The sequence below is a fragment of the Lytechinus pictus genome, chromosome 16, assembly GCF_037042905.1.
Source record: "Lytechinus pictus isolate F3 Inbred chromosome 16, Lp3.0, whole genome shotgun sequence".
Taxonomy (NCBI): Eukaryota; Metazoa; Echinodermata; class Echinoidea; order Temnopleuroida; family Toxopneustidae; genus Lytechinus; species Lytechinus pictus.
The window spans coordinates 15,891,817-15,904,962 of record NC_087260.1 but is presented as its reverse complement, the minus strand read 5'-3'; the positions used below and the strand labels follow the sequence as shown (position 1 = coordinate 15,904,962).

Here is a 13,146-nt window from a genome sequence, read left to right as displayed (position 1 = left end):
TGATTCTATTACCTTTTTAAAACATGGGATCTAATGTAGATATAAATGCACGGAAGGGAAACATGTCACCTTGAAATTATTAAAGGATCAGCAACAACATTTTGGTATCTATTTAGGTACGTTTCTGGGTAAAGTCCATATGACATTGCTTCATGCAAGGTCAAGTTCCTGTGAAAATCTTACACTAAATTTAAACCTAGCCGCTAAGTGAGCTGCCAAACCCAATCTCTGAACCGAGATCACCTATTTGACTGAGATAGTTATCAATGACGGTTAAGTTCCAGCAAAAAACCGGACCCCTGCCCACCCAATTGGTCGAAAAGATATGTCTACGGCAATACTAACTCTCGGTGAATTTGATGCCAACGTGTGTTATGTCACAGCTTCCCGGGTTCTGATGGCAGTTGAGGATATTGCCATCCGTTAAACCACACTGAGGATTCTTCATTGTGGCCACATACAAGCTGGGTTGGAATTCCCCGTCGCTTCCGAACCGATCAAAGCCATCCTGGCCGAGTTGTTCCGCAAGTACCTCGCCTGTCCTGGTGTCCAGATCACCGCCTCTGCAGACGGTGCCCCACAGAGTTCTGGAAGGGTCGAAGACCTCTATTCGCCCCAGGGTCAGTGAGTCGCCCTCTACGATGCGCAGGTTGGAGGGTGTTGCTGGAAAACAAAATAAGTGATGAAGTTAGGGTTTAGTGTGCACCATGGGCGGAAATCTGTCCCGAAAGGTAGGGGGGACAACAGAGGCGGATCCAGCCTTCGCCTATGGGGGGGGGGCGAATTTTTTTCCAGCCATATGTTAATCCCCGATCGGCCGCTCGAAGATGATTTTTGTTTGTTTCATTGAAGGAGTAGTCCTCATGGCCACTTTTTAGCTTTATTCTTATAATTCAACATACATATATAATATCATAATCCTTATCTATGTAATGCGAGCGCGAAGCGCGAGCAAATTTTTTTTTTTTTGGGGGGGAAATTTTATGTATTTTTTCCTAAAATTTGAACATTCTGGGCAATGTTTGTTATCCTGAAAAAGATGTATATGCAACTAAATAATTACCTCGAACGCGAAGTGCGAGCAGATGTTAACTAATGGAAAAGGTTAGCCATGAATACATTACATATTTCAACAATCAAATCATGCGAGCGCGAAGTGCGAGCTTAAATTTTTTTGAAATTTTTGCCTAAAGAATGGAAATTCTGAGCACTTTTTGTAACTGAAACATATATAGTAGGTATATAAATAAGTAATTGATGCGAACGCGAAGCGCGAGCGGAAAATTTCGAGATTTAGACCTAAAACGAGACACTCTATTCATGTTTTGTAAATCATGAAAAGGATGAGTAATTGGGTGCCTTCCTTACACCCGGTCCTTACATTAATAATGCGAGTGCAAAGTGCAGCCATAAAATGTTTGTTTTTATTTGAACTGATCGAAAAGGTACTTGTTAAGGAATGCTTGCACTTAGCCATGAAGACGTTACATATTTCAACAATCGAATAATGCTAGCACGAATCGCCAGCTGAAAATTGTTGACATTTTTACAAAAAGAATCGAAAATCTTAATCAATTTTCGTAATCGTGAACAGGGTAGCTATATAACTAACCAATTGATGCAAGCTAAGTGCGAGCAGAAAAATTCGAGATTTAGACCTGAAAACGGGACACTCTATTCATGTTTTGTAAATCATGAAAAGGATGAGTAATAGGGGATCTTTCTACATTAATAATGCGAGCACAAAGCGCGAGCAGAAAATTTTTGATCTTGTGATCTGAAACTGGATAATGATTTTAATAGAGAACAAGTTGAATATCTGAATAAACATGCGCGTGTTTCAGATTTAGACCTAGAATCTAGGCATTCTACACCTCTTTTATCATGAAAAATCTGAAAAAGAGTCAATTTCAGCTATATATTTCAAGCACTTTGTAGGAAAATTGTGAGGTGGATAAGAGCTGATATTTTTCATTGTTATTTGAGTTTTGACATAGGACCGGGACATCCTTGGGACATGTCATAATTATGAAAATGATGACTATCTTCCTATTCCTCTTGCGAAGCGCGAGATGAAACAAAAGGGACAATTTAATCGTTAAATTATTAATATCTTATTTATTAATTCCTAATTAGGGCGAGAAATCTGATGATGTTATGGCCTGAAAACTGGACATTTCAAGCAATTTTGTAATTATGAATAGAATGCATTAGTCAAAATATTTTTTAACCATTAATGCGAGCGCAAATCGCGAGCAAAAATCTTTGATAAACTGTCATGAAAATCAATATTGAGACATACATAAATCGCCAATTAAAATGCGAGCGAGTAGCCAGCGCTATCTGATACGTTTTGACAATCAGACTTGATTTTTTCAAACTAAATAGAATACACAAAAATAATAGGTACTTAATAAATCGAAATTTGCGAGCGCTCAGTGCGAGCAGAAAATGTCAATATTCAGACCATGAAGCTGTCACTTTTACAGAGCACTTTTTAAAAATCAGTTTTTAAATCACAGAAAATAATGAAAGTTCGATTTCCGAGGTGAAATGTGTAATGTATATTGACTTCCAAACTTGATATTTAAGCTCCTTATTGAAAAATCACCCGACAGGCAATGCGAGCGCGAAGCGCGAGCGAAAATTTCATATATTGACATGAAAGATTCTTTTTATTTTCCAAGTCTTTCCCTCATCTTATTTTGGTCACTCTGGAAAATTTGACAAGCCCCCCCCCCCAAAAAAAAGGAGGTTTTCACCCAAAATGTAAGGTCATTTAGTCCAAAATACATTTATTATTTCGAATGTGAATGATGCATTTTTCTCCAACATAAAAGACCAAAAATAGTAGGGGGGACATTTGATATTGTGTCCCCCCTACTATTTTTGGTAGGGGGGACACGTCCCCCCTGTCCCCCCTGGGATTTCCGCCCATGGTGTGCACGATAATATATTGAGACATCAGACCAAGAAGCACAAAATATAAAGCATAATTTCATCCTTTTTGTATATCTTAATACCCATCCCGGGATAGCCTTTGAGCTTCTGAAGGGGATTGTTCTTCAAGATTCAAGGATAAGAGCATCGTGAAATCGACTAAGCGGTTTATAATATCTTAAGAAGATATGAACCTAGACAGCAAATGGGATCGATCTAAGAGACATCAAGATAGTCTCATCTTGACCAAAAAAATCAGTAGGAATCGAAAGCAAGTTTTCTGTCCAAGCTGTGAGCCGCAAAAAGGGAACTTTTAAAGGGTGCCTTACGCCCCCTGGTAAAAAAAAACCCAATCATTTCTATGATAATACTCACATCGTGTCCCATACACCTGGATCGCATCTACCTCTATTCCGTTATCACTCCAATCCCCATTGAATGTAAGAGCTACGGAATCGGTCCATATTTCGTTGAACTACAATAATCAAATGAATTATAACATGATCGTTATCCATGGTAAGCGCATGTTACATTTTTTAATCATTTTTATCCTATGACACCTTGTCCTCATATTAATAAGCTTGTAATCTATAAGGCGCTTAAGTCATAAATTCTATCTTAGTGCTAAGTGCTTAAAAATTTATTATAGCACGGCACATAAAGTATGCACATCCTCCACTCCCTTGGGAATATTCCAGTAAGTCGTCATAGGAGGCAATCACAATACTTGACAAGCTATAATTACTCTCACATCCTACCGGGTACCACTTTAGCACCTGTGTGGAGAGTTACAAAGTTTGGATTGGCGCCTTTCCAAAGGACGCTATAGGCGCGGTGGGATTCGAACACACGACGATTACAAGACGGGGATCATAAACCACTACGCCACAGCTGTTCCACATTATCACCACCAATGAAACAGCTGTTTGTATTTAAAGGAGAATGAAACCCTTGAAACCAGCTGAATCCATATAAAAGAGAAAAATCAAAGAAACATATTGTTGAAAGTTTGAGGAAGATTGAATGAATAATAAGAAAGTTATGAGCATTTGAATATTGAGATCACTAATGCCATGTAGATCCTCCCATTGGCAATGCGACCAAGATCTGTGATGTCACACACGTACAACTCCCTCATTACTTTAGTACTTATTTCACTTATATTCTCACTTTTATAGAGTCTATCACAAGGTGAGGTGTTCTCTTTATGAGAGGACAAGTACAGAGGTTTCACAACATTATATCATTGATGAATCGTTTGTCATATGATTAGAATGAGCAAAAAGAGATGTTTTGGGGTATATTTTCAGTGTCCAAAACTGGACAACTCTCCCCTTTTGGACACTGAAAATGTACCCCAAAACATCTCTTTTTGCTCATTCTAATCATATGACAAACGATTCATCATTGATATAATGTTGTGAAACCTCTGTACTTGTCCTCTCATAAAGAGAACACCTCACCTTGTGATAGACTCTATAAAAGTGAGAATATAAGTGAAATAAGTACTAAAGTAATCGAGGGAGTTGTACGTGTGTGACATCACAGATCTTGGTTGCATTGCCAATGGGAGGATCTACATGGCATTAGTGATCTCAATTTTCAAATGCTCATAACTTTCTTATTATTCATTCAATCTTCCTCAAACTTTCAACAATATGTTTCTTTGATTTTTCTCTTTGATATGGATTCAGCTGGTTTCAAGGGTTTCATTCTCCTTTAATTATCGTGTGTAAAGTAGTCGACTCACATCGAGCTCTGCTGAGATGATGCCCGTGTCGCAGTCCGTAACTATTGGGTTGTAGACCTCCCACACATACTCGAATCCGCTCGTATCGAGGTCGTATAACATGATATACTCGAGTGCCTCGACACCTCGTAGCATGTACACCACGATGCGTCGAACGAACATCGGTTCTGCGACGTCGAACTGTAATTTGCAGGGATAGAGAGAAGGGAGAGAGAGAGACAGAGAGAGAGAGAGGAGGGGGTGTGGTCTAGCATTCATTAGTCAAAGTAATCGTCTTAAGTTTGCACTTATTTTTCTTGATGGATTTGTATTTATAACTTATACCACACGGTTTTTTTAATGGTGGTATATGGCTAGGTTTTCAACAACAAAAAAGTGCGCATCAAATACTAAACATCACTTTGTACACTGCAAAAACGCCGGTGTTAATTTAACACCATCCTGGTATCTATGTCGGTCCACACGAGAGAAGCGTTGAAGCATTGGTGTTAGCCTAACGCCAAACCGGTGTTCTTTCAACACCTCTCTGTTGTGGACCGATATGGATAGATAGATAGTAAATAAAAAAAAAACCTTGCCATCGACTCGATTACTCCATTCTCTCTTTTCAAAAGTTTTACATAATCTACCCCCCCCTCCCTGAAAACACTACGAACAATACAGGTTTCAGACCTGCCTGGTTTTTAAACGGGGGGTGGGGAGGCCGGGGGGGGGGTATGCATCGCCGGGGAGAGGGATAGAAAATTTTGTCAGTGTAATCATGAGCTTCGGAGCTGACGAAAAATTGCATATAATATGTCGTTTGTCCAAAATGCAGAGTTCAGGACGAAACTGCTGTTTTGATTCATACAATTCTCGACAAAGACCTCTAGCTTGCTCATTGTGTTGAAGGGCATTTGACAGTACACTCTCTATGATTTTCAAAGCGTTCTGCGTCCCGGTACGAAAACTTCCCATTATCTTCTGGAGCGAGTCTCTGGTTCTTGGACATTGTATTAAAGGGAAGCTATATCAAATGTATTTAGTGATACTAGGGTCACACCGACGAAACAGACTCCAAACCGACCGATGGTTTGCCATAAGAAATAACATAATAACTTAGGTCGACCGGGAGATGCTTTCGATGGTGTAACAGCACCAAACCAAAAGGGGACACGACACTTGCTCCTGTCTTATATCTCAGATGACATAGGTTTAGAGTAAGGATTGTAATAGAGTTTTTGATCCAGAATAATCATAAGATAAGGATCAGGATAAGGATCAGGATTTACTTAGTTTGGGAGTTTAGGTTTTATGCTTGGCTTAACGTGCAGATTTTCCAGCGGACCAATTGTCGCCGGAGAAAATGTCGTGAAACCGGAAAGGGGGGGGGGTAATGGTTGTGCACGGTCATATACGTACGATGATGTATGAGAATGAGGGTACAGTTGAAGGGGCGGCGGTGTAACATGGGTAGGCGTCTGGTGGTCCGAGTAGACTGTCCTCTCCTCCTGCTCCAGCACTGTGGGATAGAGACAGCGAGAGAGAGAGAGAGGTGGGAAGATGTGAGACTGAAAGTTTCTTCTACATGATCCACTTCCAAATATGAATGAAATTAACATTATCATTTCAACTATTAAAACATGCAATTGCTGTCGTAGTCGAATGGTCATGGTCCGATATTTGCTAAGATATGCATGGACCTTACAAAAATTACGGAAAATCCCTGGAATAAGATTTTTTTCCTTCAAATAAGTAAATAGGGACTGAAGACTCATAGTAAGGAATTTGGTATTACTATTAGGTCTAAGAATTTACACATTAAAATGTTTTAAGATTCAATTATATCACTTACAGATCAACGGGTTCCACTGCTACGATATGCGATGGCCAAGCACATACATCTGTGTGGAGAACACACAAATATTATTATAAATGACATCATTGTTATACGAAACTCTTGTTTCAATAGAAATTCATCATTCAAACAATCTGGCTGTTATAAATTTTGTTTTAACATTCTGACGTTGGCAGCGATAATGCCTTTTTTCTACTGTTTAAACTCTTCAGTGAGCTCAGGTACGGTAATGTATCTTTACAGCTTTCCAACATCAGGAATTTTTTTATACGTGATTTCCGACCTCCTCCATCTGTCTGTATAATAGCATAATTGGAATCTTCCACAGTTATGGGTGCTTTATAGACGTTTACTTTACCTAAAACTATCACATGAAAACTAAATATATGAAAGGTAATTTTCTGTCACGATAAATTTCTGACACGTAACATAGTAAATTAGGTTTGGTATCATATATTCCGAAAATACGTTTTGGGTTTGTACTAATGCAATCATGTAGTCCTCTCAACGGTCTCATAATACAAGTGAAGTTAACTGAGTAAGTCACCTTTTTACGATTTTCCAGGGTGTGATCGATGTCTTAATTTTTCGTTTGAAAAAAAATACGTCAAACGGATGACATCCGCCTCATTTTACAACACACCATCATGTATAATTGTGTGGGGCTATTTTTAATACTGGGCCCCGTTGCACAAATGTTATTATTATGATATCTTTGCCATCCTATGATAATTACCATGGTAGCGATGATCAACGGCCAATCATGATAAAGGATTCCATGCAAATTACATTTATGCAACGAGGCCCTGATGCGACAGTCATACCAACGAAACCGATTCCAAATCAACCGATGATATGTCATTGGAAATAGTGTTATAGATTCGATTGGTCGGGGTCGCTTTTGCCAGTCTGACTTAGTGTAATTGATGGTACTCTGTTTAAGCCGGGGTTAAAATGCTCTGTTGTAATACTTACATTCAAATACGTGACCATGTGAGTCCGTCTCCGAGGATGATTGAGATGACAACATCGACAACATCCTAGATTGCGAGTCTGATGTCGATGATGATGAAGACGGACTTGACCAAGTCGATCCTGAAGATGACGAATCCGACGTTTTTCTTGACAGAAGTGATGATGGACCCGACCCAGACGAGTATGAGGAGTCAGAATAAGTTGACTCACCCGAAGATTGCCTCGCAGCAGGTAAAGTTCCTGATTTAGACGACGGTGAATCCGGAGAAAAGGAGGATGACCAATTTGAGCCAGACGAGGATGACGATTCTGAAGAAGGCGAAGATGATGAATCTGAAGAACGGGATGTGGACACACCAGAAGTGGAAAATGACGATGATCCCGAATTAGGCCATGAATCTGAAGATGGCACAGATGATAAATCTGAATCAGATGACAATGATGATAAATCTGCCGAAGGTGATGATGAAGAATCTGAAGAAGGCGATGATGACGAATCTGACGAAGGTGATGATGACGAATCTGAAGACGGTAATGATGACGAATCTGAAGGAGGTGATGATGACGAATCTGACGAAGGCGATGATGAGGAATCTGAAGAAGGTGATGATGACGAATCTGACGAAGGTGGGGATGATGAATCTGAAGAAGGGGATGACGAATCTGAAGAAGGTGATGATGACGAATCTGAAGAAGACGGGGATGAGGAATCTGAGGAAGGTGATGATGACGAATCTGACGAAGACGGGGATGACGATTCTGAAGAAGGCGATGATGACGAATCTGAAGAAGGTGAGGATGACGAATCAGAATTAGACGATGATGACTGATCTGAATTAGATGAACTTGTATGTGTCACAGTACTCGACGAGGCAGTAGAAGTCAAAGACGAAGAGGTTGAAAGACTTCCTGTAGTCCATTCCGTGGATGATGGCCTTGTATTTGTCACGGTACTTGACGAGGCAGTTGAAGTCAGAAATAAAGAGGTTGAAAAATCACCGGTGTTCCGATTCGATTCGGGTGAACTTGACTCGGTCAATGTGCTCGAAGAGGCAGTCGATTGGGTTGCAACCATGTCGGAACAAGCAAGCTGTATTAAAAAAAGTCATCAAATGTTTCGGGATTAATCATAGATAACATCATAATATCCATTTGAGTTTTAGTGTATTAGTTTTTAACAGTACACGTGAAATCAACTTTTGTTGGGATGGACTAACCCTTAATATCATGTTCCACGCTTTCATACAAATCATTAAAGTCATATATTCATGTTCATTTTGCACCATATTTTTAGAAATGCTCTCAGTAAAAAGATAAAACTTACAATAATTTCTGTATGGTATTTTCTAAAAAAAATATATATATACGATGGGAACTGCAATAAGGAATATACCTTAACGGTGAAAAAAAAACACATAATATAATAGTAAATACCCAGCAAGTACTGATCACAACTGAATGAGACCAATGATATGTGTTAATGATCGAAAATGTAATAGCAGTGTATAGCACACAAAAGAAAGCAATACAGTGATGATGAGGAGGATTATACTACTACTACTACTACTACTACTACTACTACTACTACTACTACTACTACTACTACTACTACTACTACTACTACTACTACTACTACTATTACTACTACTACTACTACTACTACTACTACTACTACTCCTCCTCCTCCTACTACTGCTACTCCTCCTACTACTACTACTGCTACTACTACTACTACTACTACTACTTTTACTACTTCTACTACTACTACTACTACTACTACTACTACTACTACTACTACTACTACTACTCCTCCTCCTCCTCCTCCTACTACTACTACTACTACTACTACTACTTCTTCTACTACTACTACTACTACTACTACTACTACTACTACTACTACTACTACTACTACTACTACTCCTACTACTACTACTACTATTACAACAACTTGTTCTTCATCCTCCTCCTCCTCCCCCTCCTGTTCTTCTTCTTTATTCTTCTTCTCACGCTACGCACTCGGATGAAGTTTGGCCACTTGGCCCTTTTTTAACAAAAAAAAAGGGGTAAAATGTGCTTAAGCTGTAGTTTTCATAACTATACCTCAAAATAGCTTTTAGCTCATCAACCTGCCAATTTGAAAATGTTTAAACCCCCCCCCCCCCACACACACACACACACACACATATTGGACAATGCTGGATCCTCCTGATACTTTTTCTTATATAATGTAAAAAAATCTATCACAAAATCAGAGTTTTCTATTTAAAAGGTAAGTTTTTTTAACGCTCGTTCGGAGCTCTTTTTTTTTTTTGGGGGGGGGGGTTGCCTCATACAGCATGTCAGGCCCCCTGAAAAGTTTTGGTTCATTACGCTACTGAAACATATTATTTCCCTCTAGGAATGGCGAGTCCGAAAAAGTATGGGGCCGCGGAAACGGGGGGGGGGGGGGGCTGGGTGGGTTTCAGCCCCCCTCTTTTTTTTTTTCCAAAACTGTGTACAAATTACCATCTGATTGTGATTTTTTTTCATGGTCAGTCCTCCCACTTTCAAAACCATTCCGCGGTCCCTGAAACTGACATTATATCACATTTTAACTTTAATGCGGAACTCCTATTTCCTTTTAATAACGCAAAGTATATTCTATAGCAGACCACCGCAGTGATTTCTGCAGTGAGGATGAACCTAGACTTACAGTCTTACGGGGGTGGGGCATAGTGGTCGTTAGCCCCCATCCCTTGGCCCCTTAATACTATCATGTATCTTGCCCACCCTTCTTTCTTCTTGGAAGTTAGGAGGACAATAATGATAATAATTATAATAATAATAATAACGACATATTTACCCAGGGTAGCAACTTCAGTTCCGAAAACTGTTATCCAAGCGGGCCCTGCTATTACCATTACCCCGGCTTTAGCACGGCTACCTTGATCGAGCGTTCGAGGAATTTCTTCCTACCGGGTACCCTTTCACCTCACCTGGGTCGAGTGCAGCAAAATGTGGGCGAATTTCTAGTTGAAGGAAAACACGCCATGGCTCGGATTTGAACCCACGTCCCTCTGATTGAAAGACGAGTGTCTTAACCACTATAGTGGTACTATAGACAACAGCAACCCCGCTGTCCCTTGTCGAAGTATTTTTCAAAAGATTTTTTTAAACGGGAAAAAGTGATGAAATTACGTCCACTCACAGTACCCCATCTGCCCATTCTAGCATGTCTTTCTTGAATTCGAATGAAATAATATGGAAAAAACCTATTCCTTTTAGGGGTGTATAAAGGGGGAACTAACGAAACATGATAATAAGGTTATATACATTTCCCCCACTATACCTGAATACCTATATAGTAGACAACAAATAGGCTTTATTTGTGTCAATAGATTGACCCCCCCCCCACAAAGAAATAATTAATTAAAATAAATAAATAAATGAGTGAATAAATAAACAAATTAATAAATAAATAAATAAATGAATAAATATAACGTAAATAGATACAGTATGTTTGAAATTTTAAAAATGCTTACCATAAGAAAGCCGGCCAGAAACCAACATCCCTTCCTACAGAGCCAACGGTATATCAAATTGCCTTCCATTTTTCTTATCAATGTCTTCAAAGTTATTCAGAAAATATATCATTTGATGATCGTCAAAATAGTCCGTGTCTTCGACTAATCATTTTCATGATATCATATTTTTATCCTTATCGCGACGGCAGGGAAAGATAAACCTGTCCTTCAAGTATAAAGCATTTGGCCCATTGATGTTCAGGAGATCTTTTCTTTCTGTTCACTTTGTGAAAATGTGAAAGCACCCCGCTTTAAGTCTTGAAGATGTTACCAACATCATATCTGCTTGCCTGGAAGGCGGGATAGGTCAGAAGGAGGCCGAATTTTCCGTTCTTGTGATGAATTGCGTATTTTCAAAGTTCCTCAGAATAAAGAAGAAAATGCAAGCAATAATCAATGTAAAAATTAAGTTGATTTATCTCAAACCAATAGACATCTACTTTTGAAATACAGATGGAGTGTTCCGACGTCTTTTAACTGTCAATCCACATGAAGATTATTTCATGAAAGGGTGAACTGTTCAAAAAAATGATGAACAGCTTAGTAGAATTTTCAAGGACCCCAGTGGTAACAGTATTTCTCAGTTACTCTTAATTTTCCTTCGCAACTTGAAGTAGATTGTCATATTACCAAACACGACTTAAAAACAAATCTCCCGGATATTTGAAGAAATTTACCACTTTCTGCATCGAGCAGACGACAGGGCCCAACCGATCAAATCGCGATCGCCAGCATAGCTTCCGATAGCTACCAATGAAGTGTCGTCCTGTTTTAATTGCTTCCTTCGCGGGATTTTGTCATACGTCACAGCTATTGTTTGCGAAATTATACAATCATTTTAATGTTCCTAATGATTAAGAGAGAGAGAGAGGGGGTGGAGGGAGGGGAGGGAGAGAGAGAGAGGGAGGTGGAGGAAGGGGGAGGCATTCCCTGGGAAGCATGCTATGGGTGTTTGGGGGTGATGAACACCTCCAATAGTTTTCTGCTACAATGTCAAGATGTAGGCCCTGTAGGCCTATGTAAAGATTATACCCAAATCACCTTCTTTTTTTAACGAAACTCTGTTTTTCCCCTTTTTTGCTTGTCAAACTTTTTGGTGCCCAGCTCGTGCATACATGTTCATTTGGGAGTGTTTTTTTTTTTCAACACACAGTGCAACTTATGTCACATCTTAATTTTGACAAGGTTAAAAATAATATCTTTTGAAAAATGATCAAGGACAAAATAAATGACTTTAACATAAAAAAGGAGGGATGGATGAGTGGTGGGCGAATGGAAAATAGGAAATATTTGGTATTTCAATACAAAAATAGTATATGACATGATTGGTTCTCTCATACCACCAGTGATCTGCATTTCACTTATTTGTGAAAAAATATGTAAATTTTAGATTTATTATGGCAGGTTGAAAAAACAACCCCACCTTCATACAAGTAACAATAAGTGTATTAATTAAATTGGTAGGATTATTTAGAAAAGCAAAATCAGTGGGAAATGGAACGACTTCTGTTGTTCTATGAAAACGTGAAGGTTTCAGCATGGGCGGAAATCCCAGGGGGGCAGGGGGGCGCGTCCCCCTACCCAAAATAGTAGGGGGACACAATATCAAACGTCCCCTAATATTTTGGGTCTTTTATGATGGAAAGAAATACATTATTCCAAATCGAAATAAAACATGTATTTTGGGGTGATAACCATTTTTTTTTTGGTTTTTTTTTTTGCTTGTCAAATTTATTTTGGTCGAAATGACCTGACATTTGTAGTGATAAATTTTGGTTTGTTTATTATTTGTCAAATTTTCCAGCCCCTGGTCCCCCTACCTTTGGGGAGAAATTTCCGCTCCTGGTCCCCCCTACCTTTGGGGAGAGATTTCCGCCCCTGGTCCCACTACCTTTGGGGAGAGATTTCCGCCCCTGGTCCCCTTACCTTTGGGGAGAGATTTCCGCCCTTGGGTTTCAGAAACAATGGACATTGCATTAGACAGTCTTATCTTAAGTGTCTCCGCTTTTTTATGTCTAAATATTTCCCAACTCATACTTTCCTTTTAGGATTTCACCTGGAGTGTTCATATAATATAAATA

At 39.2% G+C, this 13,146-nt stretch overlaps 2 protein-coding genes across 2 annotated transcripts in view; both read right to left on the bottom strand.

Annotated features, from left to right (window-relative positions):
- LOC129279292 (uncharacterized) overlaps positions 1–4,863 on the bottom strand; it is a 44,936-nt gene extending 40,073 nt beyond the window's left edge. Inside the window, exons 1-3 of the mRNA XM_064110935.1 lie at positions 4,691–4,863; positions 3,316–3,415; positions 346–663 (exon numbers count right to left, since the gene is read on the bottom strand). Coding sequence (XP_063967005.1) covers positions 346–663; positions 3,316–3,415; positions 4,691–4,852 — 580 coding nt within the window. The 5' untranslated portion in view covers positions 4,853–4,863. The remainder of the gene's footprint in view (positions 1–345; positions 664–3,315; positions 3,416–4,690) is intronic.
- Positions 4,864–6,079: 1,216 nt separating this feature from the next.
- On the bottom strand, positions 6,080–8,587 carry LOC135156935 (dentin sialophosphoprotein-like). The gene is made up of 3 exons (XM_064110934.1): positions 7,503–8,587; positions 6,525–6,573; positions 6,080–6,191 (listed from the first exon to the last, which is right to left on the bottom strand). The coding sequence occupies exons 1-3, from the start codon at positions 8,575–8,577 to the stop codon at positions 6,080–6,082; spliced, it is 1,236 nt and encodes a 411-aa protein (XP_063967004.1). The 5' UTR covers positions 8,578–8,587.
- Between the last annotated feature and the right edge of the window lie 4,559 nt (positions 8,588–13,146).

Excerpts from the sequence above, each read along its gene's own strand:
- LOC135156935 (XM_064110934.1), bottom strand. The coding sequence starts at position 8,577 with ATGGTTGCAACCCAATCGACTGCCTCTTCGAGCACATTGACCGAGTCA. Across the intron at positions 6,574-7,502 it reads ACATGGTCACGTATTTGAAT|ATGTATGTGCTTGGCCATCG; the intron begins GTAAGTATTACA and ends TTCTCCACACAG. Across the intron at positions 6,192-6,524 it reads GCAGTGGAACCCGTTGATCT|TGCTGGAGCAGGAGGAGAGG; the intron begins GTAAGTGATATA and ends TCTATCCCACAG.